Here is a 27719-nt window from a genome sequence, read left to right as displayed (position 1 = left end):
CATGGGGTTGCAAAGAGTCAGACATGGCTGAGAGACTGAATTAAACTGAACTGAATGAGTAGCAGGAATGAATATCAGGTTGAATGCTACAGGAAAGGGAGAAAACTGGAATTCCACCAGTAGAATGTGGACCAAGATGTGACAGGGTATAAAAAGTTAACTAGTACAATTAACTAGTAAACATTTCAGTGCAAATGCCCACTGGACATTGGAGATGGCAATTTACAAGCAATTTCATGAAATGTAAAGCATGGAACAGAAAAACTGATCAAATGGGAAACGAGCATCAAATGAGAAGAAGGCTTAAAATTGAGTCCTATGACCTCAGCCTTCAAAGGGAGGGAATGCCACAAAGGAAGCAGAGATGGAATGGCCATGTGTTAACACAAGAGAGAGTGGTGAGAAGACAGAGATGGAAGGGTTGCAACCCCTGAAGACTCAGTGCATTCATGGATATGTAGATGGAAAGTTCTTCCTACGTGGGAAAAGAGATGACACTGACCACCTTAGTGAGAGCTTGCTTGGTAAAATTAATCAACAGAAACCAGCAGGTTTCTGAATGAAGAAGGAATCAATGATGTGTTGAACATTATGGAAAATCACAGCACCGGCCCTTTAAGTTTACATTTTTACTTTCCTATTAAGCTAGGAATCTCAACATGATACACAGAGTAATTCAGAAGTAGCAAGACAATATCAGGAAGCCCTCAGGACATGGAACAACACAGATGAGAAGAACTGAGGCAAGCATTTCACTACAACATTCCTTTTCAGAGAATGAGAAGATTGAAGTGGATGCTGAGAGCACAGAGACAGCATGAAAGCCTGGCTACTAGCAGTGCCTCTGACACAGGTGACATTCACACCACAGCAGCCTGCAGAGTCTTGGAAGGGAGGAGGGTCACACCCATCACAGCTGCAGACTTACTGCCTCCTTAGGCAATGGCAGCCCACTCCAGCACTCTTGCCTGGAAAATCCCATGAACGGAGGAGCCTGGTGGGCTGCAGTCCATGGGGTCGCTAAGAGTCGGACACGACTGAGTGAGTCCACTTTCACTTTTCACTTCCATGCATTGGAGAAGGAAATGGAAACCCACTCCAGTGTCCTTGCCTGGAGAATCCCAGGGACAGGGGAGCCTCATGGGCTGCCGTCTATGGGGTCACACAGAGTCGGACACGACTGAAGCGACTTAGCAGCAGCAGCAGCAGGATCCAGCAAGTTATCACAGAGCAGGGCAAGATGTGCCTGGGGACAATGCAATGCAAGAAAGTTCTTTAACTCCATCATGATATCTTTGCCTCTTTCAGAGACAAGCAAAATGAAACAATCTTAAATAGAAGGGACACAGGCAGCGATTTTAATACCCTTCGCAACTAGTGTGACAGAGCCTTCCTGAAAGGACACGTATCAGTAATGTACACTCTGGAAGATCACAGTTCCTAAAAGTAGCAAAGATCTTTGTGGAAACTCATGTATTTAATGTAGGCAATTTGGAAAGAGGACATTGATGAATCAGTCATCTTTCTCTTGTTTCCAGTTGGTACAAACAGCACTGAGTAGGAACATTTAAAGTCAGAGAGACATTTAAAGTACATTTAGAGGTTTGGAAACCTGTCTGAGGAATAGGGTCCTAAAAGAAGCAAACACCATTCCTATATTACTGTTAAAATAGCATTTTATTAACAAATGATTCCTTAAATAATATTTTTATTAACATCCTACAGTATTATTTTATAATGTTTAATACATTGAGGCTAGAAATTTAAATAAACTCAACTATACAAAGCCATGAGGCTGACCCTGGAGTCGAAGGCATTCTCTCCACGCTAAGGAGTCCTTTCAAAACCTTCCCTAATTCTGTCCAGGAAGTATGTATACTCTTCCATCTTGCTAAGACATGAGGCCTTCTCAGTACCCACATCTGAATTAGTGGTTGGAAAACTAAAGAAAAGAGGTTGTTCACTGGCCTCTATCAGGAAACAATAGGATGAACCATCTGGACTGGAGGTGAGAAATGCAGGTGTCTTCACTGTGAATGAGAACAGCAAGTTGACCTGAGGAGGCCTCCTGCAAAGGGACCTTGTCAACTGAAAAATACTGACAACATGACTGCCAGAGTTCAGTTTTTTGGGAGGACTTACTGAGGACTATAACTGGAGGACAAACTCTCCTCAGCTCTGAGGAACTGCTCCAAGGACTTAGAGGGTGTCCGTACATACACGATTGTGGTGAAGGGGTTACGTGCCATCACTTGGTAGAAGGTGGCTGAGAGTCAGGAGGTACAGATGTTTCTCTGAAAGATCTTAGAGCTTTTCTAAGTATGAGAAGTTGCAAAAATTGAGTTCATAAATTTTTCTCAGAAAATTATCTAACTCTCTGCTGGCCTGTTGGACAGGAATAGATAGGGAAGCCTGGCGTGCAGCTATCAGTGGGGTTGCAAAAAGCTGGACACGATCGAGGGACCTGAACTGCTGGCCCGCAGTGTCAGTTTTCCTGCAGCACAGAGGGCCTCTTTCCTGATCTCCACCCTGAACTCCTATCAAGCATGTGTTGGAGGTCAGGGACTGCAGTGGGTAGTGACTTCACTCAGGTAGAACCAGATGCGGAGTGTCATTTTCGTTGTCATCTTATAGGAGAAATGTCAGAGCTAAAATGACTGGAAATTGTTAGATATTTCTCTTTTGTTCTTAAACTCACGAGAAAAGTCAGGAGTTTAAAATGCAAAGATACCAGGGGTACTATATTTCACTGAAGAAAGTGTGAAAGTGTTAGTCACTAGTCATGTCCGACTCTTCGCAACTCCATGGACTATAGCTCTCCAATCTTCTCTGTCCATGGAATTTTCCAGGGAAGAATATTGGAGTCGATTGCCATTCCCCTCACCAGTGGATCTTCCCTACCTTGGGATCGAACCCAGATCTCCTGCATTGCAGGAAGATTTTTTACAATAGGAACCACCAGGGAAGCCCATATTTCACTGAAGAAATCACTCATAAAATCTTAGACCTACCACCTCGTGGCTTGTGGGATCTCATTTTTCATACCAGGGACTAAATCCAAGTCAGAAAGGGCCAGGTCCTGACCAGTAGGAAAGTCCCGTTCATTTTCATTTTATTTTTTTCAAATAGCAGAAAAATCTATTCCCCTCTAACTACTTAATAGCAATTTTGTCTATTTTGATTAGACCTTAAAGAGATTTCTCTAGACTTAAGACCACCTCCCTTATTGCCCTACAAAGCCATTAACAGTGACCCTTTAGCATTTGCAGGGGATTTAAGGGCTTTTTGTCATCTCATTCTCCTCCTTCAACTCATTTTGTTGGTTTCCCAGTATCATGTTCATTTGAACCCTTCACTCTTTTTAATGGGCTTGTTCAGACAAATCATTTTAAAGCTCCTTTGTATTTGGTACATTGGGAATAGTTCAATGCTCCAGATTGATATTTCTCTCCAGTTGTATAAATGGTGTGATCCAAATAGGGTTAATGAGAGAACTGAGTTAATATTTTAAAGAGCTTAAAATGGCAAGTCCATTAGTAGGAAACAAAATTCAGTTATTTTTTTTAATACTATGATTATGATTACCCAGATTAATATAATGATCTTTGGAATTATCTGATCCCCTTTTATTTAATTTTAGTTTTGACAAAGCATCGTCTCATTGTTGAGTGGATTTGTGACCTAGACAGATACTCAGCAAGGTTGGTCTCCAAAATCCTGCCAGAGAGAATTAGTTTTCTAGCAACTGGCGTTCCTTGTGAGCTGATGGATGTGACTTAGTTCTCTCCTAAAACTGATCTTACATGGATTAAATGAAAGAAAAATGAGGCCACTGATCTTGCAAAGCAAAGGGCAGTCAACTGACCCAGAACTTTTCCTTCATTGAGTTTCTGGCAGACCCAGCTCTGTCCCAGCCTTTCTGCTGTTCATACAGGCCTCATCCTTCCCCTCTGCCTCAGCATGTTCCCCGCTGTGCGGCACTGAAGTTTGCTAACTCAGAATACGTCACTGTGTCAGGGGAAAGCCACTTCCCTTTTTTCATATTCATGACATTCAGATTGACATTGGTTTTCTTTTTTTTGTCTACATTTGTTTTCTCATCTCGAATTTTACTTTCTAGGAAAGGTGCAAAGAAAAACAAAAAAATCTAGTCTTGAAAATGATAGAGTACAGCCCCTCTGGCTCTCTTTACTTCCTTTTATTGTTCTCACCTCATCATGAATTAGGACTAGAGCAGGAGCAGTGAGACTCGTCTTGCCCAGTATGTCAATATAAATTAAAACAACTTCAACTGAAGAATCACCCACAAGCAAAGAAAGAAGGCTATTTCCCTCGACTGAGTAGCATGAGTCTCACTGCCCTGCATTCTCAGAGGAAGACAGAGACACAGGAACAAAGAAGCCCAGTGGAATCAACTGACTGAAGGAGCAACTGAAGCTCACTAGGTTCTGTGACATAAACTTCTGATGAGAGACAGCAACACCACTGAATCTCATTCCTCCAACTCAGAAACTCTGAACATCACACGTGTTCAGAAAATTAAAGAGTTGAATGATAAAATCTATCCTTGGTAAAATGAAAATTATCTCTCTACTAAAGGTAAAATAATGGCAGTTGTATAATTCCTCTGTCCATTTGCACAAACACACTAGCGCTCAGCGCCTTAGCACTACTGACTCTTAGGACACCCGGAGACATGGGCCAGGAGAAGAGGAGTCACCACTGGGAACTCGGGTCCTTCCATAAACACTCCAGGGGAGGGGGTGGGGTTTCAGGAAGATGATTTCCTCTCCCAACAAGTAAACAAGCCCTCCACAGAAAGGAGATTTTCGAGTCCTCAGGCTGTGGTGAGCCTGTCCTCAGGGAGGGAGTCCAGCAGGTGAGGAAGGGACCCGGTCACTCCAGAGGTCAGGGGGTGGCTCCATGTGATCTCTCCCTGTGAGTGAGGTGCTGCTGGCAAAATACAATCATCCTGGAATTAGCGTCTCCTCAGCCATGTTCCCCGAGAAGAACCAGGATTCTGGTGGGGGTATTGGCCCAGTCTGCGGAGGAAAATAGGCATCCAGGATGAAAATGGGGGAAAGACAGAGCGATGTCTGTAATAGTCCTGACTTCGTGGTTCCCTAGAACACAACTACAGGACCTGTAGGAACATGGTCTAGAAGGAGGAGAAACGTGGGAAGAGCTCATGGACTTGTAACAATCAGACTCTTTTCTAAATCAAACTAAAGATGAACCATCTTCTGTTTCAAAGACCATAATTGCCAGAGTAATCTGGTAAATCACTTATAAATACAGAAACCATAGGGCTGAGGGAGCCTGGTTTCCTATGTAAAGTAAGAGGGAAAAGTGGAGCCTAAGATCAGGGCTACAGATGTGTTCATGGACAAGAGGAGAGCAACATTTACGCATGAGAGACAAAAAGCAATAATGTGTGTAATTACACACATACGTCACTCCTGAGTTAAGAAAAAGACCTTTCTCATTTGATTGATAAATATCCATTTGGATGGGCACATAGGAAGTTATTGGGAAATACACAAAATTAATAGTTTAGATTGATGACATTTTCTTTGATCATACTGTGAATACATACACAAAAATCAAAAAAGAAAATAAAAGAGTAGAGAAATGATTAGAAAATGAAAACTACCATGTTCCCTATTTAATGGCCTCACTTAGAAAGCACGGCATCAGAAAACCTACCTCAAGGTTCCCCCAGACGCCGTCTCAGCCAGCCCAGCAGCAGCCGCATCTTCCCCATGGCCTTCGTGCTCTCTCTACTCATGGCCCTGGTGCTGGTCAGCTATGGCTCGGGAGGATCCCTGGGCTGTGACGTGTCTCAGAACCACATGCTGGTTGGCAGGAAGAACCTCAGGCTCCTGGGCCAAATGAGGAGAATCTCCCCTCGCTTCTGTCTGCAGGACAGAAAAGACTTCGCTTTCCCCCAGGAGATGGTGGAGGGCGGCCAGCTGCAGGAGGCCCAGGCCATCTCTGTGCTCCACGAGATGCTCCAGCAGAGCTTCAACCTCTTCCACACAGAGAGCTCCTCTGCTGCCTGGGACACCACCCTCCTGGAGCAGCTCCGCACTGGACTCCATCAGCAGCTGGACCACCTGGACGCCTGCCTGGGGCAGGTGATGGGAGAGGAAGACTCTGCCCTGGGAAGGACGGGCCCCACCCTGGCCATGAAGAGGTACTTCCAGGGCATCCATGTCTACCTGCAAGAGAAGGGATACAGCGACTGCGCCTGGGAAACCGTCAGAGTGGAAATCATGAGATCCTTGTCTTCATCAACCAGCTTGCACAAAATGTTAAGAATGATGGATGGAGACCTGAACTCACCTTGATATGGCTCTCACTGACTAAGATGTGACATCACCCTTGTTCTCACCTATAGTCCTTTCAGAAGACTCTGAATTCTGCTTTAATCACAAAATTTATTAAATTAATTTAACCAGTTCTTTGTCGGTAGTAGGAACTAAATGTATTCAGCTTAAGGGGATTCAGTCCTAAGCCATGACTGCACTGATGTTATTTATTATTTGTTTGCTTATTTATTTAGTTATATTTATTCTTTTATCTCCTTATATTTATTTTCTCATATAAAAGATTTTTACACTGTATTAAAATTTAGAAAATACATTTACATTTCTAGTTCATTCAATTTGTAATTTCTTTTATTTATTAAATTCTTATGAAGGTGAATTTCTTGAGTTTTTACTGTTTTTATTTAGTTCGTAAGTCAAGTCCAACTCTTTTGTACCCCATAGACTGTAGCTTGCCAGGCTTCCCTTGTCCATGGGATTTCCCAGGCAAGAATACTGGTGTAGGTGTCCATTCCCTTCTCCCGGGGATCTTCCCAACCCATAGATCCAACACTCATCTCCCGCATGGATAGGTGCATTCTTCACCCACTGAGCCACGAGAGAAGCCCATTTTCTACAGAGGCTCATGGAAATATTTGTAATCCAATCTCCTGCAGGGGCTATAACTGTCAGGGGTCTTATCTATCACATACCTCAAATTTATGGTGAGGACTAATTCAGCAATCTCTATAAATCTATATGGTCACTTAAATATGATTATTTTATTATTATTAGAATTATTAATTTTGTCAATCACATCACACTCTCAGAAATAATTACCAGTTGATAGTTTTATTTTGCTAATTATATAAACTAATCAGGATTATTTATAAATATGTAAACTGCTCAATTTATCTAGAAATTTGGAGATAGACAATAAATGAACGAAAATATAAAGTACTGTAACAGTGAAGTAGAGATGACAAAGGCACACTGTATGTCAGTAAAATAGGAAAATAAGCGATGGTTGAATACTTGCAGTTTGCACAGGTGTTTATGGTGTTGGATAGGGAGGTGGGGCTTGGAATCTGACATATTAGGTTTTGAAACCTGGATTTGCCATTTTCTTATTACACTATTTCACTCAAATAAAGTTTTACTAGATGGCTTTTGGAAATGAGAATATTTACAACTCAGTTTCAACTATGTTGGAAGGATTAAGTGTCCCTTTTAAGGGCTAAGGAATTTGTAGTTCCTGACAGCATCATTTTTTTATAAAGACTGAAAGTCGGTGGAATCTGTCTGGTAGGTCCATGGTAATCATGTACACAGTAGCATTCTAACACTTAGTTAGTAATCAAATAAGGACTAATGTGCCACAAAAAGTGATGGCAACATCAAGGAATGTGTTTTTTATCCTCAAATAAATATCAAGAATAAGATATATCCTAATGAATCATTGCCATAAACACAACACATCGGTACCTTCTTATTACCATGTTACAGACTTAATGTGTGTGTGTGTACCCAAAATTCATGTAATGAAACGTACCCCCACATGTGATCATAACAGAAGGTGGGATACTACTGAGATCATTAGATTTAGATGAGGTTCAGGTCAGTTGTGTCTAGCTCTTTGTGACCCTGTGGACTATAGCATGCCAGGCTTCCCTATCCTTCACCAACTCCTGGAGCTTACTCAAACTCATGTCCATTGAGTCGGTGATGCCATGCAACCATCTCATTTTCTGTCGTCCGCTTCTACTCCACCTTCAATCTTTCCCAGCATCAGGGTCTTTTCAAATGAGTCAGTTCTTCACATCAGGTGGCCAAAACATTGGAGTTTCAGCTTCAGCATCAGTCCTTCTAATGAATATTCAGGACTAATTTCCTTTAGGATGGATTGGCTTGATCTCCTTGCAGTCCAAGGGACTCTCAAGAGTCTTCTCCCACAACACAGTTCAAAAGCATCAATTCTTCCATGCTCAGCTTTCTTTATAGTCCAACTTTCACATCCATACATGACCACTGGAAAAACCATAGCCTTGACTAGATGGACCTTTGTTGACAAAGTAATGTCTCTGCTTTTTAATATGCTATCTAGGTCGGTGATAGGTTTTCTTCCAAGGAGTAAGCATCTTTTAATTTCATGGCTGCAATCACCATCTGCAGTGATTTTGGAGCCCCCCAAAATAAAGCCTCTCACTCTTTCCATTGTTTCCCTATCTATTTGCCATGAAGTAATGGGACTGGATGCCATGATCTTCGTTTTCTGAATGTTGAGCTTTAAGCCAACTTTTTCACTCTCCTCTTTCACTTTCATCAAGAGGCTCTTTAATTCTTCACTTTCTGCCATAAGGGTGTCAGAGGTTATTGTGTATCTGAGGTTATTGTGTATCTGAGGTTATTGATATTTCTCCCGACAATCTTGGTTCTAACTTGTGCTTCATCCAGTCCAGTATTTCTCATGATGTACTGAGTGACTTCACTTTCACTTTTCACCTTCATGCATTGGAGAAGGAAATGGCAACCCACTCCAGTGTTCTTGCCTGGAGACTCCCAGGGACGGGGGAGCCTGGTGGGCTGCTGTCTATGGGGTCACACAGAGTTGGACACGACTGAAGTGACTTAGCAGCAGCAGCAGCACTCTGCATATAAGTTAAACAAGCAGGGCCACAATATACAGCCTTGACATACTCCTTTTCCTATTTGGGACATGTCTGTAGTTCCATGTCCAGTTCTAACTGTTGCTTCTTGACCTGCATACAGTTTCTCAGGAGGCAGATCAGGGGGTCTGCTATTCCCATCTCTTGAAGAATTTTCCACAATTTGTTGTGATCTACACAGTCAAAGGCTTTAGCATACTCAACAAAGCAGATGTTTTTCTGGAACTCTCTCGCTGTTTCGATGATCCAATGAATGTTGTCCATTTGATTTCTGGTTTCTCTGCCTTTTCTAAAACCAGCTTGAACAGCTGGAAGTTCATGGTTCATGTACTGTTGAAGCCTGGCTTGGAGAATTTTGAGCATTACTTTACTAGCGTGTGAGATGAGTGCAATTGTGCGGTAGTTTGAACATTCTTTGACATTGCCTTTCTATGGGATAGGGATGAAAACTGACCTTTTCTAGTCCTGTGGCCACTGCTGAGTTTTCCCAATTTGCTAGCATACTGAGTGTAGCACTTTCACAGCATCATTTTTTAGGATTTGAATTGCATCATCTCCACCAGCTTTGTTTGTAGTGATGTTTCCTAAGGCCCACTTGACTTCACATTCCAGGATGTCTGGCTCTAGGTGAGTGATCACACCATTGTGGTTATCTGGGTCATGAAGATCTTTTTTGTATGGTTCTTCTGTGTATTCCTGCCACCTCTTCATATCTTCTGCTTCTGTTAGGTCCATACGATTTCTGTTCTTCATTGTGCCCATCTTTGCACAAAATGTTCCCTTGATATCTCTAATTTTCTTGAAGAGATCTCTAGTCTTTCCCATTCTATTGCTTTCCTCTATTTCTTTGCATTGATCACTGAGGAAGGCTTTCTGATCTCTCCTTGCTATTCTTTGGAACTCTGGGTTCAGATGAGTATATCTTTCCTTGTCTCCTTTGCCTTTCGCTTCTCTTCTTTTCATAGCTATTTGTAAGGTCTCCTCAGACAACCATTTTGTCTTTTTGCATTTCTTTTTCTTGGGGATGTTGTTGATCCCTGTCTCCTGTACAATGTCACGAACCTCCATTCATCGTTCTTCAGGCACTCTGTCTATCAGATCTAATCCCTTGAATCTATTTCTCACTTCTACTGTATAATCATAAGGGGTTTGATTTAGGCCATACCAGAATGATCTAGTGTTTTTCCTTACTTTCTTCAATTTCAGTCTGAATTTGGCAATAAGGAGTTCATGATCTGAGCTACAGTCAGCTCCCAGTCTTGTTTTTGCTGTCTGTATAGAGCTTCTCCATCTTTGACTGCAAAGAATGTAATCAATCTGATTTCACTATTGACCATTTGGTGATGTCCATGTGTAGAGTTTTCTGTGTTTTTGGAAGAGAATGTTTGCTATGAGCAGTGAGTTCTCTTGGCAAAACTCAATTAGCCTTTGCCCTGCTTCCTTCTGGACTCCAAGGCCAAATTTGCCTATTATTCCAGGTGTTTCTTGACTTCCTACTTTTGCATTCCAGTCCCATATAATGAAAAGGACATCTTTTGGGGGTGTTAGTTCTAGAAGGTCTTGTAGGTCTTCATTAGAACCGTTCAACTTCAGCTTCTTCAGCAATACTGGTTGGGGCACAGACTTGGATTACCGTGATATTGAATGGTTTTCCCTGAAATGAACAGAGGTCATTCATCATTTTGGGGATTGCATCCAAGTACTGCATCTCAGACTCTTTTGTTGGCTATGATGGCTATTCCATTTCTTCTAAGGGATTCTTGCTCACAATAGTAGATATAATGGTCATCTGAGTCAAATTCACCCATTCCAGTCATTTTTAGTTCACTGATTCCTAAAATATCGATCTTCCCTCTTGCCATCTCTTGTTTGACCACTTCCAATTTGCTCATCCCCTTCCAACAGATGAGGTTATGAGTCATAGAGGGGGAATGAAATTAACCAATTTGCTTAACTTCACGTATTGGTAAAAGTCAGTAAATTTCAGCATCTTGACAATTAAAATATTTTCCCTTAATTCCTGAGTTTTCCTGCCAACTTGTTCAAGAAGAAATCTTTTGGTTCCATGTTCTAAATTACTTTTCTTTTCTTTTCTTATTATCCGTGATAGACCAAGAAGATTTTCTAAAATTTAGTCTGCGCAGGGATAAATATTCTTAGAAGAGGAAATCACAGCTCCCCAGTCCTTGGTCCTGGTGCTGGCCACCCTCTGACTCAGCCCCAGGGCATCCCGGACACCTTCCAGAGGTCCCATCACCACTGCCAGATTCCCCTGTCTCTAAGCTGTCACTGGATCACACCAGAAAGGATCCGAATCTGTAAAAATTGACTCTAACTCGCTGTCTCACCACCTGAAACCCCTCAGTTAGTGGAATCCTTCCTGGAAAATAAAGCACAAAACTCTAGGGAAGGCTTGGAAAATGCAAGGTTCCATGCTTCCAACCAGAGAACACTGTTGCTGGCACGGCTATGACAAGGTTCCCTGTAAAAAAGAAAGGTTTTCCCCTGAGAGTAAGTCAGTACAAGAGGCTCACTGAGGATGCTATACCCTGGTTGTCTGCAGAGCCCAGAACTGCAAACTCTCCCAAGTGGGCATTTCCCAAAGGAACCCAAGAAAAAGACCTTCTCCCTCCTGCAGCTGCCTGGAGAAGCTTATCATTCAGGGTTCAATGGAAGGAAATTTTACTGTTATTTTTGAGCCACTAAATCCTGTCCGATTCTTTGCGACCCCATGGACTGCAGCACACCAGGATTCCCTGTCCTTCATTATCTCCTGGAGTTTGCTCAAATTCATAGCCATTGAGTTGGTGATGCCATCCAACCATCTCATCCTCTGTCACCCCCTTCTCCTCCTGCCCTCAATCTTCCCCAGCATCAGGGTCTTTTCCAATGAGTTGGCTCTGTACATCAGATGGCCAAAGTATAGGGCTTCCCTGATAGCTCAAATGGTAAAGAATGTACCTGCAATGCGGGAGACCCGAGTTTGATCCCTGGGTCGGGAAGACCCCTGGAGAAGGGAATGGCAACCTACTCCAGTATTCTTGCCTGGAGAATTCTATGGACAGAAGAGCAACTGGCTGGCTCGAGTCCATGTGGTCGCAAAGATCAGACACGACTGAGCAACTAACATTTATTGGAGTTTCAGCTTCAGTGTCAGTCCTTCCAAAAATATTCAGGTTTGATTTCGTGACTGGTTTCATCTCCTTGCTGACCAAAGGACTCTTAAGAGTCTTCTAAGGCAACACAATTTGAAAGTGAAATTCTACTGTGCTCAGCTTTCTTTGTGGTCCAACTCTCACAAGATCATTGGAAATACCATAGCTTTGACTATACAGACCTTTGTCCTCAAAGTGATGCCTATGCTTTTTAATATGCTGTCTAGTTCTGTCATAGCTTTTCTTCCAAGGAGCAAGTGTCTTTCAATTTTGTAGCTGAAGTCACTGCCCACAGTGATTTTGGAGACAAAGAAAAGAAAATTTGTCAATTTCTACTTTTCCCCCATCTGTTTGCCATCGATGTCATAAACTTAGGTTTTTAAATGTTGAGTGTTATGCCAGTCTATCAGTCTCCAGTTTCACCGCATCAAGAGGCTCTTTAGTTCCTCTTCACGTTCTTCCACTGGCGAGATATCATGGTATTTTATTACCTATCCCTATGAAAGTTGTTAAGAATATGCATAAAAGCATGTCAAGAGCTAAAGAGAAAGAAATGTTGATAAAACAGAGATGAATATTGAGTAGCCAGGGAATTAAAAATTGGTTTTTGATATGAAGGAAAGTTAAAAGTACCTCAAGATAAAGAATAAGAAAATAATTTAAGATTTTCAATGATTTTGAGTTTTGAAAGACTTTTAAGTCTATCTATAGTGTGGTATTATCATACATTTTTAAATGAATTTCATGTGAATATGTAATTTGGTACATATAAGTAAATTTGGTACATTATAAGTAAATATCCTCCATTAAAAGTCATTCTTCAAACTCATTCATAAAGTTAAATAAAATTCAACAGCTTTTACATTTAATGTACACCTTTCATTTTATGGCATTGTTAACCCTAGGGTGAATACAACAAGGAGTTTTGCATTTTCTTTTCTTATGTATAAAGATATGCATGGAGTACAAAGATGGATACACAGCATAACTGTGCTGTTAAAATTTCATGGTGGGGTAATTAGGAAAAAAATATCTCAGAAGACTCTGTCAATAGGGAAGGGGAGGCAATAATGAAAAACAGTTTGAGAAATGCTGTCCTAACCCATCTGAAGAGTGCAAATTGAAAAGCAAAACCAAAAGTAGAAAGTAAGAGGGAACTTTCAGAAAATGGAAACCATGGGCTCCTATTTAAGCCCCAGGCCTGAAGGAAGGTCTTCAGAGAACCTAGAAAGCAGGTTCACAGAGTCACCCACCATCCTAGGCCAGAAGCATCTGCAAGGTCCCCAATGGCCACGGCCTGGTCCTTACTCCTGGCCCTGCTGCTGCTCAGCTGCAATGCCATCTGCTCTCTGGGCTGCCACCTGCCTCACACCCACAGCCTGGCCAACAGGAGGGTCCTGATGCTCCTGCAACAACTGAGGAGGGTCTCCCCTTCCTCCTGCCTGCAGGACAGAAAAGACTTCGCATTCCCCCAGGAGGCGCTGGGTGGCAGCCAGTTGCAGAAGGCTCAAGCCATCCCTGTGCTCCACGAGGTGACCCAGCACACCTTCCAGCTCTTCAGCACAGAGGGCTCGGCCACCACATGGGACCAGAGCCTCCTGGACAAGCTCCGCATTGCTCTGGATCAGCAGCTCACTGACCTGCAAGCCTGTCTCAGGCAGGAGGAGGGGCTGCGAGGGGCTCCCCTGCTCAAGGAGGACTCCAGCCTGGCTGTGAGGAAATACTTCCACAGAATCACTCTCTATCTACAAGAGAAGGGACACAGCCCTTGTGCCTGGGAGGTTGTCAGAGCAGAAGTCATGAGAGCCTTCTCTTCCTCAGCAAACCTGCAGGAGAGATTCAGGAGCAAGGACTGACACACACCTGGTTCAACACGGAAATGATTCTCATGGACCAACAGACCACACTTCCCCCTGTGCTGCCACGTGGAAGACTCATTTCTCCTGTCATCATGGCCTGAATTGATTCAATTTGTCAAAGGTTTTCAGGAAGATTAAAGGAAAACATGCTCTACTCTACAGGAACTGCTCCCTCACAGATACTCAAGCTGATCCATCTGCTTACTTATCTACATGGACATCTATCTACTTTAATATTTATTTATCTATTTACTTAAATTATTTTGTTCATATAATATTATGTATGTATACTTAAGGGAAAATACATATTTTGTATTTAGTCAGCTTATAATTTTTCTTATCATTAAATTTTTACTATTAAAAAACATCCTTTGCTTTTTTCTTTAAAAAAGAAACACCAGGCTGAATTGCACAACTTGATTAAAGAATTTATTTTACAAGTCCTTGACCCATTTTTTTAATATGCAGATTAGAATGAAGAATACACTTCCTTTAGCCAGGTTGCGTGTTGCCCTCAAGACCTAGATATAAACATAACTAATTCAATCATTTTTGTAACTTTGATTTTTTTAAAGGAAATTATATCAAATCAATAATCAGTTAATTCATATTAAAATGTTAATTATTTTAAAAATAGTACTAATTATTAGCAGAAATGAATATCAGTTAGGTTGAGTTCTACAATAAAAGGGAGAAAATTGGATGGACCAAGCTGTGGAGGATATAAAAAGTTAACTACTATAGGTAATTAGCAAACAAATCAGTGCAAATGTCCATTGGATATTGGAGATGGCAATTTACAAGCAATTCCATTAAATATAAAGCATGGGACAGAAAAACTGATCAAATCGGAAAAGAGTATAAAATGAGAAAAGGACTTAAAATTGAGCCCTATGACCTCAACCTTAAAAGGGAGGGAACACCACAAAGGATTCTTGTCAACTGAAAAAATACTGGCAACATGACTGCCGGGAGTTCAGTTTTTTGGGTGGACTTACTGAGGATTCTAGCAAAGAGGACAGACTCTACTCAGCTCTGAGGAACTGCTTCAAGGTTTTAGAGGGGGTCAGTATATAAATGTGATTGTGGTAAAGGGGTTGCATGCCATCACTTGGTAGAAGGTGGCTGAGAGTCAGCAGGAACAGGCATCTCCATGAATGATTGTAGTGCTCTTCTACCTATGAGAAGTTGCAAAAACGGTTCATAACTTTTTCTCAGGAAAATTATCTAACTCTCTGCTGGTCTGTTGTGTTAGTTTCCCAGAGCACAGAGTGCCTCTTTCCTGATCTCCACCCTGAACTTCTATCAGAGCCTGCTGGAGGCCAGGGAACACAGTGGGTATAGAACACAATGGGTATGGAACAAGATGCCAAGTGACGTTTTAGCTGTCATCTTAAAGGAGAAAAGTCAGGGTTCATGTGGCTGGAAATTGATGCTCTTCCTTTGTTCTTAAACTCATGAGAAAAGTCAAGAATTTAAAATACAAAGATCCCAGGGGTCAGCTCTTATAGGGTTAATAAAGTGATTTTTTTACTATATCTCATTGAAGAAATCACTCATAAAATCTTAGATTTACCGCCTCATGGCTTGTGGGATGTCATTTTTCATAACAGGGACTGAATCCAGGTCACAGTGTGAAAGGACCAGATCCTCACCTGTAGGAAAGTCCCTCATTTATTTTTTTTTTCAAATAGCAGAAAAATCTATTCCCCGCTAACTACTCAATAGCAATTTTGTCTGTTTTGATTAGACCTTAAAGAGATTTCTCCTGACTTAAGACCACCTCCCTTACTGCCCTACAAAGCCATTTAGCATTTGCAGGGGATTAAGGGCTTTTGTCATCTCATTCTCCTCCTTCAACTTATTTTGTTGGTTTCCCAGTATCATGTTCATGTGAACCCTTCACTCTTTTTAATGGGCTTGTTCAGACAAATCATTGTAAAGCTCCTTAGGTGTACCTTTGTATTTGGTACATTGGGAATAGTTCAATGCTCCAGATTGATATTTCTCTCCAGTTGTATAAATGGTGTGATCCAAATAGGGTTAATGAGAGAACTGAGTTAATATTTTAAAGAGCTTAAAATGGCGAGTCCATCAGTAGCAAACAAACTTCAGTTATTACTTTTTAATATTATGATTACTATTACCCAAATTAACATAATGATCTTTGGAATTATCTGATTCCCTTTTATTTAATTCTAGCTTTCACAAAGCATCTTCTCATTGTTGAGCGGATCTATCACCAGGACAGATGCTCAGCAAGGCTGGTCCCCACGATTCTGCCAGAGAGGGTTAGTGTTCACCAGCTGAGGCTCTGCTTCTCAGTTCCTTGTGAGCTGATGGCTGTGACTTCTTCCTTCTCTCCTGAAACTGATCTTACATGGATTAAATGAAAGAAAAATGAGGCCACTGATCTTGCAAAGCAAAGGGCAGTCAACTGACCCAGAACTTTTCCTGCATTGAGTTTCTGGCAGACCCAGCCCTGTCCCAGCCTTTCTGTTGTTCATACAGGCCTCATCCTTCCCCTCTGCCTCAGCATGTCCCCCGCTGTGCTGCACTGAAGTTTGCTAACTCAGAATACGTCACTGTGTCAGGGGAAAGCCACTTCCCTTTTTTCATATTCATGACATTCAGATTGACATTGGTTTTCTTTTGGTCTACATTTGTTTTCTCATCTCGAATTTTACTTTCTAGGAAAGGTGCAAAGAAAAACAAAAAAATCTAGTCTTGAAAATGATAGAGTACAGCCCCTCTGGCTCTCTTTACTTCCTTTTATTGTTCTCACCTCATCATGAATTAGGACTAGAGCAGGAGCAGTGAGACTCATCTTGTCCAGTATGTCAATATAAATTAAAACAACTTCAACTGAAGAATCACCCACAAGCAAAGAAAGAAGGCTATTTCCCCTGACTGAGTAGCGTGAGTCTCACTGCCCTGCATTCTCAGAGGAAGACAGAGACACAGGAACAAAGAAGCCCAGTGGAATCAACTGACTGAAGGAGCAACTGAAGCTCACTGGGTTCTATGACATAAACTTCTGATGAGAGACAGCAACACCACTGAATCTCATTCCTCCAACTCAGAAACTCTGAACATCACACATGTTCAAAAAATTACCAGAGTAGAATGATAAAATCTATCCTTGGTAAAATAAAAATTTTCTCTCTACTAAAGGTAAAATAATGGCAGTTGGATAATTCCTCTGTCTACTTGCACAAATGCACCTTACTCTCAGCATGTGGGCAATACTGACACTTAGGACACTTGGGGATATGGGCCAGGAGAAGAGGGGTCACCACTGGGAACTCGAGTCCTTCACACAAACGTTCCAGAGGAGAAGGTGGGGGTTTAGGAAGACCATCTATTTTCCCAACAAGTAAACAAGCCCTCCACAGAAAGGAGATTTTTCACATCCTCAGGCTGTGGTGAGCCTGTCTGCAGGGAGGGAGTCCAACAGGTGAGCAAGGGGACTCTGTCACCCAGAGGACAGGGGGTGGCGCCATGTGATCTCTCCCTGTGAGTGAGGTGCTGCTGGGGAAACACAATCATCCTGGAATTAGTCTCCTCACCCATGTTCCCTGAGAAGAACCAGGATTCTTCTGGGGGTATTGGCCCAGCCAGTGAAGGACAATAGGTCTCCAGTATGAAAATGGTAGAAAGAAAGTGTGATGTCTGCAATAGTCCTGACTCCATGGTTCCCTGAAGCACAACCACATGGACCTGCAGGAATGTGTTCTAGAAGGAAGAGAAACATAGGGGAAGCTCATGGACTCATAATATTCAGAATCTTCTCTAAATCAAACACTAAAGACAAACATCATTTATTTCAAAGAGCTTAATTGCCAGAGTGAACTGGTAAATACTTTATAAATACAGAAATACAGAGCTGAGGGAGCCTGGTTTCCTATGTAAAGTAAGAGGGAAAAGTGGAGCCTAAGATCAGGGCTGCAGATGTGTTTATGGACAAGAGGAGAGCAACATTTACGCATGAGAGACAAAAAGCAATAATGTGTGTAATTACACACATACGTCACTCCTGAGTTAAGAAAAAGACCTTTCTCATTTGATTGATAAATATCCATTTGGATGGGCACATAGGAAGTTATTGGGAAATACACAAAATTAATAGTTTAGATTGATGACATTTTATTTGATCATATTGTGAACACATAAATGAAAATCAAAAAAGGAACTAAAAGTGTAGAGAAATGACTAGAAAGTGAAAACTACCATGTTCCCTATTTAATGGCCTCACTTAGAAAGCACGGCATCAGAGAACCTACCTCAAGGTTCCCCCAGACGCCGTCTCAGCCAGCCCAGCAGCAGCTGCATCTTCCCCATGGCCTTCGTGCTCTCTCTACTCATGGCCCTGGCTCTGGTCAGCCTGGGAGGATCCCTGGGCTGTGACCTGTCTCAGAACCACGTGCTGCTTGGCAGGAAGAACCTCAGGCTCCTGGGCCAAATGAGGAGAATCTCCCCTCGCTTCTGTCTGCAGGACAGAAAAGACTTCGCTTTCCCCCAGGAGATGGTGGAGGGTAGCCAGCTGCAGGAGGCCCAGGCCATCTCTGTGCTCCACGAGATGCTCCAGCAGAGCTTCAACCTCTTCCACACAGAGCGTTCCTCTGCTGCCTGGGACACCACCATCCTGGAGCAGCTCCGCACTGGACTCCATCAGCAGCTGGACGACCTGGATGCCTGCCTGGGGCAGGTGACGGGAGAGGAAGACTCTGCCCTGGGAAGGACGGGCCCCACCCTGGCCATGAAGAGGTACTTCCAGGGCATCCATGTCTACCTGCAAGAGAAGGAATACAGTGACTGCGCCTGGGAAATCCTCAGAGTGGAGATGATGAAAGCCCTCTCATCGTCAACCAGCTTGCAAGAAAGGTTAAGAAAGATGGGTGGAGATCTGAACTCACCTTGAAATGACTCTCACTCACTAAGATGTCACATCAGCCTTGCACACTCACCTGTGGTCATTTCAGAAGTTTCTGATTTCTGCTTTAGCCACAAAATTTACTGAATTACTTAAGAATATATTTTGTAGTATTAAGCAAGGATGTTAAAAACTCAGCTCTAGGGTCATCAGTCCTTAAGTCATTATTCCCCTGATTTATTTATTATTTATTTATACTTGTCATATTTATATTTTCATATAAGGATATTTGCCTTCACATTGTATTAAGATTTAGGAAATATGTTCAGCTTTCCATTTCATTAAATATGATGTTTTATTTATTAAATTCTTATCAAACTCTTTAGTTTTCTTTTTGTGTGTGTGAGATCAAATTTATTCTGCTCTCTTTTAGTGGATGGCATTTCCAAACATATTTTTACTGAATGATTGAATAAACCCAAAAATGAACTAATCCAGCAATGAGTATTTAAGTAGAAAATCCTGTGTTTTGATGAAAGAAATCTCCACAGGTGAAGATCTCCACTGCCTCACTGGAAACATATTTGTGAAGTGGTCTTTGTGTAGAAATCCAGACACTGAGTCTGTTTATTCTTAACAACTAAATTCAATCTTCAGTATTCTAAACAAAAGTGAGTAACTGATGGTAACACTTATCTACTCATTCATTCATTCAGTTCATGTCACATGTATTGAGTATCAAAGTGGCAGATGGTGGAATTGCCTTTAAGAAACACTGGTAAATAAATCTAACTCAGTATCTTCTATGTGGAAACTTTCAGTCTCATAGAGAACGATACATAAAAATAATGTATTTTTTAAAAATTTCAATTATATTAAAAAATCCAGAAAGAAGTAATGGAAAACTAGGTTCTCACATCAGAAGATACTTGCAGGTAATTTTTACAGGTAATGTTCAGGGGAAAAAAGAGGGATACCTCTGCTATGGTACCTGCTGCTGCTGCTAAGTCGCTTCAGTCATGTCCGACTCTGTATGACCCCAGAGACGGCAGCCCACCTGGCTCCGTCGTCCCTGGGATTCTCCAGGCAAGAACACTGGAGTGGCTTGCCATTTCCATCTCCAAATTATGAAAGTGAAAAGTGAAAATGAAGTCATTCAGTCGTGTCAGACCCTCAGTGACACCATGGACTGCAGCATTCCAGGCTCCTCCATACATTAGATTTTCCAGGCACAAGTACTGGAGGGGGTGCCATTGCCTTCTCCAACCATCATGCTAAGCACATTCAAAATTAACATGTTTTTATTTTCTTAAATAAACTGTCAATTTATTTTCACTAGTCTTTTAGAACCTCTTGTCTGTTTATCAGTTCAGTTCAGTCCAGTCGCTCAGTCGTGTCCAGCTCTTTGCGACCCCATGAATTGCAGCACGCCAGGCCTCCCTGTCCATCACCAACTCCCGGAGTTCACTCAGATTCACATCCATCGAGTCAGTGATGCCATCCAGCCATCTCATCCTCTGTCGTCCCCTTCTCCTCCTGCCCCCAATCCCTCCCAGCATCAGAGTTTTTCCAATGAGTCAACTCTTTGCATGAGGTGGCCAAAGTATTGGAGTTTCAGCTTTACCATCATTCCTTCCAAAGAAATCCCAGGGCTGACCTCCTTCAGAATGGGCTGGTTGGATCTCTTGCAGTCCAAGGGACTCTCAAGAGTCTTCTCCAACACCACAGTTCAAAAGTACCAATTCTTCGGCACTCAGCTTTCTTCACAGTCCAACTCTCTCATCCATACATGACCACGGGAAAAACCACAGCCTTGACTAGACCGACCTTTGTTGGCAAAGTAATGTCTCTGCTTTTGAATATGCAACCTAGGTTGGTCATAACTTCTCTTCCAAGGAGTAAGCAGCTTTTAATTTCATGGCTGCAGTCACCATATGCAGTGATTTTGGAGCCCCAAAAAATAGTCTGACACTGTTTCCACTGTTTCCCCATCTATTTCCCATGAAGTGATGGGACCAGATGCCATGATCTTCGTTTTATGAATGCCCAGTTTTAAGCCAACTTTTTCAGTCTCCTCTTTCACTTTCATCAAGAGGCTCTTTAGTTCCTTTTCACTTTCTGCCATAAAGGTGGTATCATCTGCATATCTGAGGTTATTGATATTTCTCCCCACAATCTTGATTCCAGCTTGTGTTTCTTCCAGTCCAGCGTTTCTCATGATGTACTCTGCATATAAGTTAAATAAGCAGGGTGACAATATACAACCTTGACATACTTCTTTTCCTATTTGGAACCAGTGTGTTGTTCCATGTCCAGTTCTAACTGTTGCTTCCTGACCTGCATACAGATACTTGAACATAAATTCATGTGCATACCTATTCTCATCATGTCTCCTATGAACACTTACTCTATTGGCTAAAAGCAAGAGCCCCAATAAGAACTAGAAGGGAACAGTAAAATCGGTTAAAATTACTTTAAAAAATGTATTTATTTATCTTTGGCTGTGCCATGCAGGTTGTGGGATTTTAGCTTCATGACTAGGGACTGAACCCAGGCCCACAGCAGTGGAAGTCCTAACAACTGGACCACCAGTTCAGTTCAGTTCAGTTGCTCAGTCATGTCTGACTCTTTGCAATCCCATGAATCGCAGCATGCCAGGCCTCCCTGTCCATCACCAACTCCCGGAGTTCTCTCAAACTCATGTCCATCAAGTCAGTGATGCCATCCAGCAATCTAATCCTGTGTCATCCCCTACTCCTCCTGCCCCCAATCCCTCCCAGCATCAGGGTCTTCTCCAATGAGTCAACTCTTTGAAACAGGTGGCCAAAGTATTGGAGTTTCAGTTTCAACATCAGGCCTTCTAATGAACACCCAGGACTGATCTCCTTTAGGATGGACTGGTTGGATCTCCTTGCAGTCCAAGGGACTCTCAAGAGTCTTCTCCAACACCACAGTTCAAAAGTACCAATTCTTCGGCACTCAGCTTTCTTCACAGTCCAACTCTCTCATCCCTACATGACCACGGGAAAAACCACAGCCTTGACTAGACGGACCTTTGTTGGCAAAGTAATGTCTCTGCTTTTGAATATGCTGTCTAGGTTGGTCATTACTTTCCTTCTGAGGAGTAAGCCTCTTTTAATTTCATGGCTGCAATCACCATCTGCAGTGATTTTGGACCACCAGGGAACTCCGCCAATAGGTTAATTTTTGCAGTTTTAATTTTGCAATTTTTCATTCAAAACTTAAGAGAAACTCTAAATTGCTTTCAAAAGTATACTGGGTTTAAATCAATGGCAATGGAGAATTGAAAGGAGTATGACAAGTGTCCAAAAAAAATATGTAAAAGGGCTTCCCTGGTGGTCCAGTGGTTAAGAATCTGCCTTGTAATGCAAGGGACACCGGTTTGATCCCTGGTCCAAGAAGATCTCATATGCCTCAGAGCCACTAAGCACGTAAGCCACAACTACTGAGCCTGTGTCTAGAGTCTGGGAGTCGCAACTACTCAGCCCATGAGCCGCAACTACTGAAGCCTGAGCACCTGGAGCCCCTGCTCCTCAATTAGAGAAGCTGCTGCAATGAGAAGCCCAAGCACCACAACTAGAGAAAGCCCGCACAGCAACAGAGACCCAGCACAGCCAGATAAATACTAAAACAAATTAATTCAGTAGCTTTAAGAAAACATAAAAGCAATATTAACAGTAAAGCAGAAATCAATGCACTTAAGACCCAAACATACAGCACTCAAGATAATAAATACAAGCTACTTATGAATGAAAACATCTGTTGATTGCTTTAAACATAAACCCCACTATTACCTTGAAGAGGAAGAAAAGCCAAAATTCAAATAATACTAAATACTTATTAATACTAAAACTACAACAACAAAAAAGATGGGCAAATACAGAGCAAGAAAATATAATGAAGGATGTAATTAGAGGTGGCAATGTTAACATCAATGAGATCTTGATAAATAATTAATATCAATATTAATGTCATTAACATCCAGGACAATTCAATAAAAACATGTTTCATTTGAGAAACAAGGTCAATATACATGGAAATACAGTTGGATCTATAATTAAAGTTTAAGAGCATGGAACTAAATTTCAAATATTATAGGAGATTTAGTGGGAAAAATGCAGCAATATGTAGTAATGCAAACAGAAACATGGTAGCACTGAAATTTAGTCCAGTGCTGTAAGTTGGTAAAAAAAATACAGAAAAATAATAGAGAAAAGAAGGCTTGAAATATGATGTAAAAGACTGTAAACCAGAGGTTTATATACAGGGCCACTATCACCTAGACTAGGAAATATGACTTCTATCAAACATTTATAAATCACCCATGAAAGTTATCATATATTAGACTACCCAGAAAAGACCTATAATTCCTCCAGAGCAAACATATTATAAGTTGCATGCTCACATCACAATGCCTGCAATTAATATTAAAACAGGTGGCGCTAGTGGTAAAGAACCTGCCTACCAATGCAGATAGACATAAAAGACCTGGATTCCATCCCTAGGTCGGGAAGATCCCCTGGAGGAGGGCACAGCAACCCACTCCAGTATTCTTGCCTGGAGAATCCCTTGGACAAAGGAGCCTGGCAGTCAATAGGGTCGCAAAGAGTCAGACACAACTGAAGCAACGTAGCACAAAAGCAATCATTTAGAGATTTTAAATCATCCTGATAAATTATGGTCAAGTCAGAATTGAAAAATGAAATGAGAAATTTAGTAAGTAATGGAAATTCAATCACTATTCTTCAAATTTGCAGAAGCAAAGTTGCAAATTCACAGCCTTGAGTGTGTGCATGCTAAGTTTCTTCAGCTGTGTCTGACTCTTTTGCGATCCCATGGACTATAGTCTGCCAGTCTAGCTAGTCCTTGACACTAGCACCATCTGGGAAGCCCAAATTGGCAGCTTTAGGAAACATGAATTGAAAATAGATTCGCCTCACTCATTAAAGGGCTTCCCAGGTGACTCATTAGTAAAGAACTAGCCTGACAACACAGGAGATACAGGACATGCCAGTTCCATCCCTGGGTCGGGAAAATCCCCTGGAGGAGGAAATGGCAACCTATTTCAGTATTCTTGCCTGGACAATTCCATGGACAGAGGAGCCTGGCAAACTACAGTCCATGGGGTTGCAAAGAGTAGGACACTACTGAGCAACTGAGCAGGCATGCACACACTTGTTCAAGTCAGTAAGAGAATTCAAAAAACAGTAAAAGAAATAGGAAAAGGTAACATTCATTAAACTTTCCCTCTGCACCTGGGACTGTGCTAAAGACTTTACAGGAAGTATTTCTATCTTCTGAATGACCCTCCCAAGCCATTAAACAATAACTGGTTCTCTTCAGTGTGTCCTTTGATACCCTCATTTACTGAGTACCTACTATGTGCAAGAACAACAGACCATAGGTGCTATGAAGTAGCAGAAATGTGATTCAATTACAGTCAGAATTTTCCCAAATCTATACACATTCCAGTGTGACAGAATTCAAAATCAGATTAATAAACTAATTCATCATGATTAAAAGCAGGAGAATTCCAGAAAAAATCTTTTTCTGCTTTATTGACTGTTGCAAAGACTTTGACTGTGTGGATCACAATAAACTGGAAAATCTGAAAGAGATGGGAATACCAGACCACCTGAAATGCCTCCTGAGAAATCTGTATGCAGGTCAAGAAGCAACAGTTAGAACTGGACATGGAACAACAGACTGGTTCCAAACAGGAAAAGGAGTACATCATGCTGTATATTGTCACCCTGCTTATTTAACTTCTATGCAGAGTACATCATGAGAAATGCAGGGCTGGAAGAAGCACAAGCTGGAATCAAGATTGCTAGGAGAAATATCAATAACCTCAGATATGCAGATGACACCACCCTTATGGAAGAAAATGAAGAACTAAAGAGCCTCTTGATGAAAGTGAAAGAGGAGAGTGAAAAAGTTGGCTTAAAACTCAACATTCAGAAAACGAAGATCATGGCATCCGGTCCCATCATTTCATGGCAAATAGATGGGGAAACTGTGGAAAGAGTGTCAGACTTTATTTTGGGGGGCTGCAAAATCACTGCAGATGGTGATTGCAGCCATGAAATTAAAAGACGCTTACTCCTTGGAAGGAAAGTTATGACCAACCTAGACAGCATATTCAAAACCAGAGATATTACTTTGCCAACAAAAGTCTGTCTAGTCAAGGCTATCATTTTTCCAGTGGTCATGTATGGATGTGAGAGTTGGACTGTGAAGAAAGCTGAGTGCTGAAGAATTAATGCTTTTGAACTGTGGTGTTGGAGAAGACACTTGAGAGTCCCTTGGACTGCAAGGAGATCCAACCAGTCCATCCTAAAGGAGACCAATCCTGGCTGTTCACTGGAGCACTGATGCTGAGGTTGAAACTCCAATACTTTGGCCACCTGATGCAAAGAGTTGACTCATTGGAAAAGACCCTGATGCTGGGTGGGATTGGGGGCAGGAGGAGAAGGGGATGACAGAGGATGAGATGGCTGGATGGCATCACCAACTCGATGCACATGAGTTTGGGTGAACTCCGGGAGTTGGTGATGGACAGGGAGGCCTGGCATGCTGCGATTCATGGGGTCGCAAAGAGTCAGACACGACTGAGTAACTGAACTGAACTAATCTGGATCTTACTTCCTGATAAGAGCAACTTTGCAGGAAACTTTGCTAGGCTTCTTTTAAAAGGTCTTCTTTCTCCTGCCTCTAGATACCCTCTTGGACGAGCTAATTAGGAGTGAAAGATACCTGAGCTTTATATGCATGGATCTCGCATTTGGCTCTGCTGCAGAATTTATAATTTTTCAAATTTGGTTTCATTTACCCTCTTCAATTGATAAAATTTCTGAGCACTTACTCTGTGCCAATCATTATGCTGAACTCAGGCTATATCAAGATGATTAAACCTCCAATGTTACCCTCAAGAAGAGTAAAGTATAGCCACAACTCCTGTCCAGGTGTTCAAGTGGTTAGAATGACTTGCTGCTTTTGGGGCACCTCTTTGTCTTAGCCAGTACCATTGTCCTAGCTGTGTCCATGCAATGGTTGTTGCTGTCTTTCAGTCACTAAGTCGTGTCCGACTCCTTGGGATCCCATGGACTGCAGTCTGCCAGGCTCCTCTGTCCATAGGCTTCTCCCAGCAACAGTACTGGAGTGGATTGTCATTTCCTTCTCCAGGGGATCTTTCCAATGGTTAAGCAGCCATTTTTTTATTTGATACATTTATATAATTTTCATATTGTTACCTCTTGCTTGGTATTTGTAGTTTCAATTTGTAAAAGTGGTCCTAAGAATCCTGCAATCTTTTCTATTTCCACTTTGAGGTTTGTTGACCCAAAAAGGGAAGAGAAAATGTAAGTGAAAAGAAGAGGTAATATATTTCCTCTGTGATTTTTCAAGATATCAAATCTTTCCTCCTTCATTGAACATTGCTGGAAAGTAGAATTAAGTTGTGATCAAATTGCCAACATCCGATGGATCATCGAAAAAGCAGGAGAGTTCCAGAAGGACACCTATTTCTGCTTTCTTGATTATGCCAAAGCCTTTGACTGTGTGGATTACAATAAACTGTGGAAAATTCTGAAAGAGATGGGCACCTGACCTGCCTCTTGAGAAACCTGTATGCAGGTTAGGAAGCAACAGTTAGAACTGGACATGGAACAACAGACTGGTTCCAAATAGGAAAAGGAGTACATCATGCTGTATATTGTCACCCTGCTTATTTAACTTCTATGCAGAGTACACCATGAGAAATGCAGGGCTGGAAGAAGCACAAGCTGGAATCAAGATTGCCAGGAGAAATATCAATAACCTCAGATATGGAGATGACACCACCCTTATGGCAGAAAATGAAGAACTAAAGAGCCTCTTGATGAAAGTGAAAGAGGAGAGTGAAAAAGTTGGCTTAAAGCTCAACATTCAGAAAACGAAGATCATGGCATCTGGTCCCATCACTTCATGGGAGATAGATGGGGAAACAATGGAAACAGTGGGTGACTATTTTTCGGGGCTGCAAAATCACTGCAGATGGTGACTGCAGCCATGAAATTAAAAGACGTTTACTCCTTGGAAGGAAAGTTATGACCAACCTAGACAGCGTATTCAAAAGCAGAGACATTACTTTGCCAAGAAAGGTCCATCTGGCCAAGGCTATGGTTTTTCCAGTGGTTGTGCATGAATGTGAGAGTTGGACTAAAAGAAAGCTGAGCACCAAAGAATTGATGCTTTTGACCTGTGGTGTTGGAGAAGACTCTTGAGAGTCCCTTGGACTACAAGGAGATCCTACCGGTCCATCCTAAAGGAGATCAGTCCTTGGTGTTCATTGGAATCATTGATTTTGAAGCTGAAACTCCAATACTTTGGCCACCTGATGTGAAGAAATGACTCACTGGAAAAGATACTGATGCTGGGTAAGACTGAGGGTAGGAGGAGAGGGGACGACAGAGGATAAGATGGTTGAATGGCATCATCAGCTCGATGCACATGGGTTTGGGTGGACTCTGGGAATTGGTAATGGACAGGGAGGCCTGGTGTGCTGCAGTTTATGGGGTCACAAAGAGTTGGACACAACTGAGTGACTGAACTGAATGCACAAAGGCAAATGGAAAGTAAACACTGATATTGGGGGGGAAAATAGTCTTCTCTGTGCAAATGACAAAATGTCACTTAACTACAAATCAGGGATGAAGAGCTCTACAGTGTGACAGATTTTAGACCACCCCATGTTGTCACGGTCTTTGTAGTCTGGGACCTGGGGACTGGAGTCAACGAGAAGAGGGATGCAGGGGACCCACGTCTCAAGTGAAACAAGGGTGCCTTATTTGCAGAAA

At 41.9% G+C, this 27719-nt stretch overlaps 3 protein-coding genes and 1 pseudogene across 3 annotated transcripts; 3 read left to right on the top strand and 1 right to left on the bottom strand.

Moving 5' to 3' along the window:
* LOC138080679 (interferon beta-2-like) overlaps positions 1-27719 on the bottom strand; it is a 77738-nt pseudogene that overhangs the window by 37537 nt on the left and 12482 nt on the right.
* Positions 5763-6350, top strand: LOC138080864 (interferon omega-1-like). Its single transcript, XM_068973721.1, has one exon. It carries the CDS (start codon positions 5763-5765, stop codon positions 6348-6350), a length of 588 nt encoding a protein of 195 aa, XP_068829822.1.
* On the top strand, positions 13416-13985 carry LOC138080980 (interferon alpha-B-like). The gene has a single exon (XM_068973916.1). It carries the CDS (start codon positions 13416-13418, stop codon positions 13983-13985), a length of 570 nt encoding a protein of 189 aa, XP_068830017.1.
* On the top strand, positions 18328-18909 carry LOC138080904 (interferon omega-1-like). Its single transcript, XM_068973782.1, has one exon. The coding sequence runs from the start codon at positions 18328-18330 to the stop codon at positions 18907-18909; it is 582 nt and encodes a 193-aa protein (XP_068829883.1).

Source organism: Capricornis sumatraensis, chromosome 6, assembly GCF_032405125.1.
Source record: "Capricornis sumatraensis isolate serow.1 chromosome 6, serow.2, whole genome shotgun sequence".
NCBI classification, from domain to species: Eukaryota; Metazoa; Chordata; class Mammalia; order Artiodactyla; family Bovidae; genus Capricornis; species Capricornis sumatraensis.
Note: the sequence above shows the minus strand (reverse complement) of the source record. Positions and strands in the feature narration are given on the sequence as shown.

Bases quoted from the DNA above. Each gene is read 5' to 3' on its own strand.
- LOC138080864 (XM_068973721.1), top strand. From the start codon at position 5,763: ATGGCCTTCGTGCTCTCTCTACTCATGGCCCTGGTGCTGGTCAGCTAT.
- LOC138080980 (XM_068973916.1), top strand. From the start codon at position 13,416: ATGGCCACGGCCTGGTCCTTACTCCTGGCCCTGCTGCTGCTCAGCTGC.
- LOC138080904 (XM_068973782.1), top strand. From the start codon at position 18,328: ATGGCCTTCGTGCTCTCTCTACTCATGGCCCTGGCTCTGGTCAGCCTG.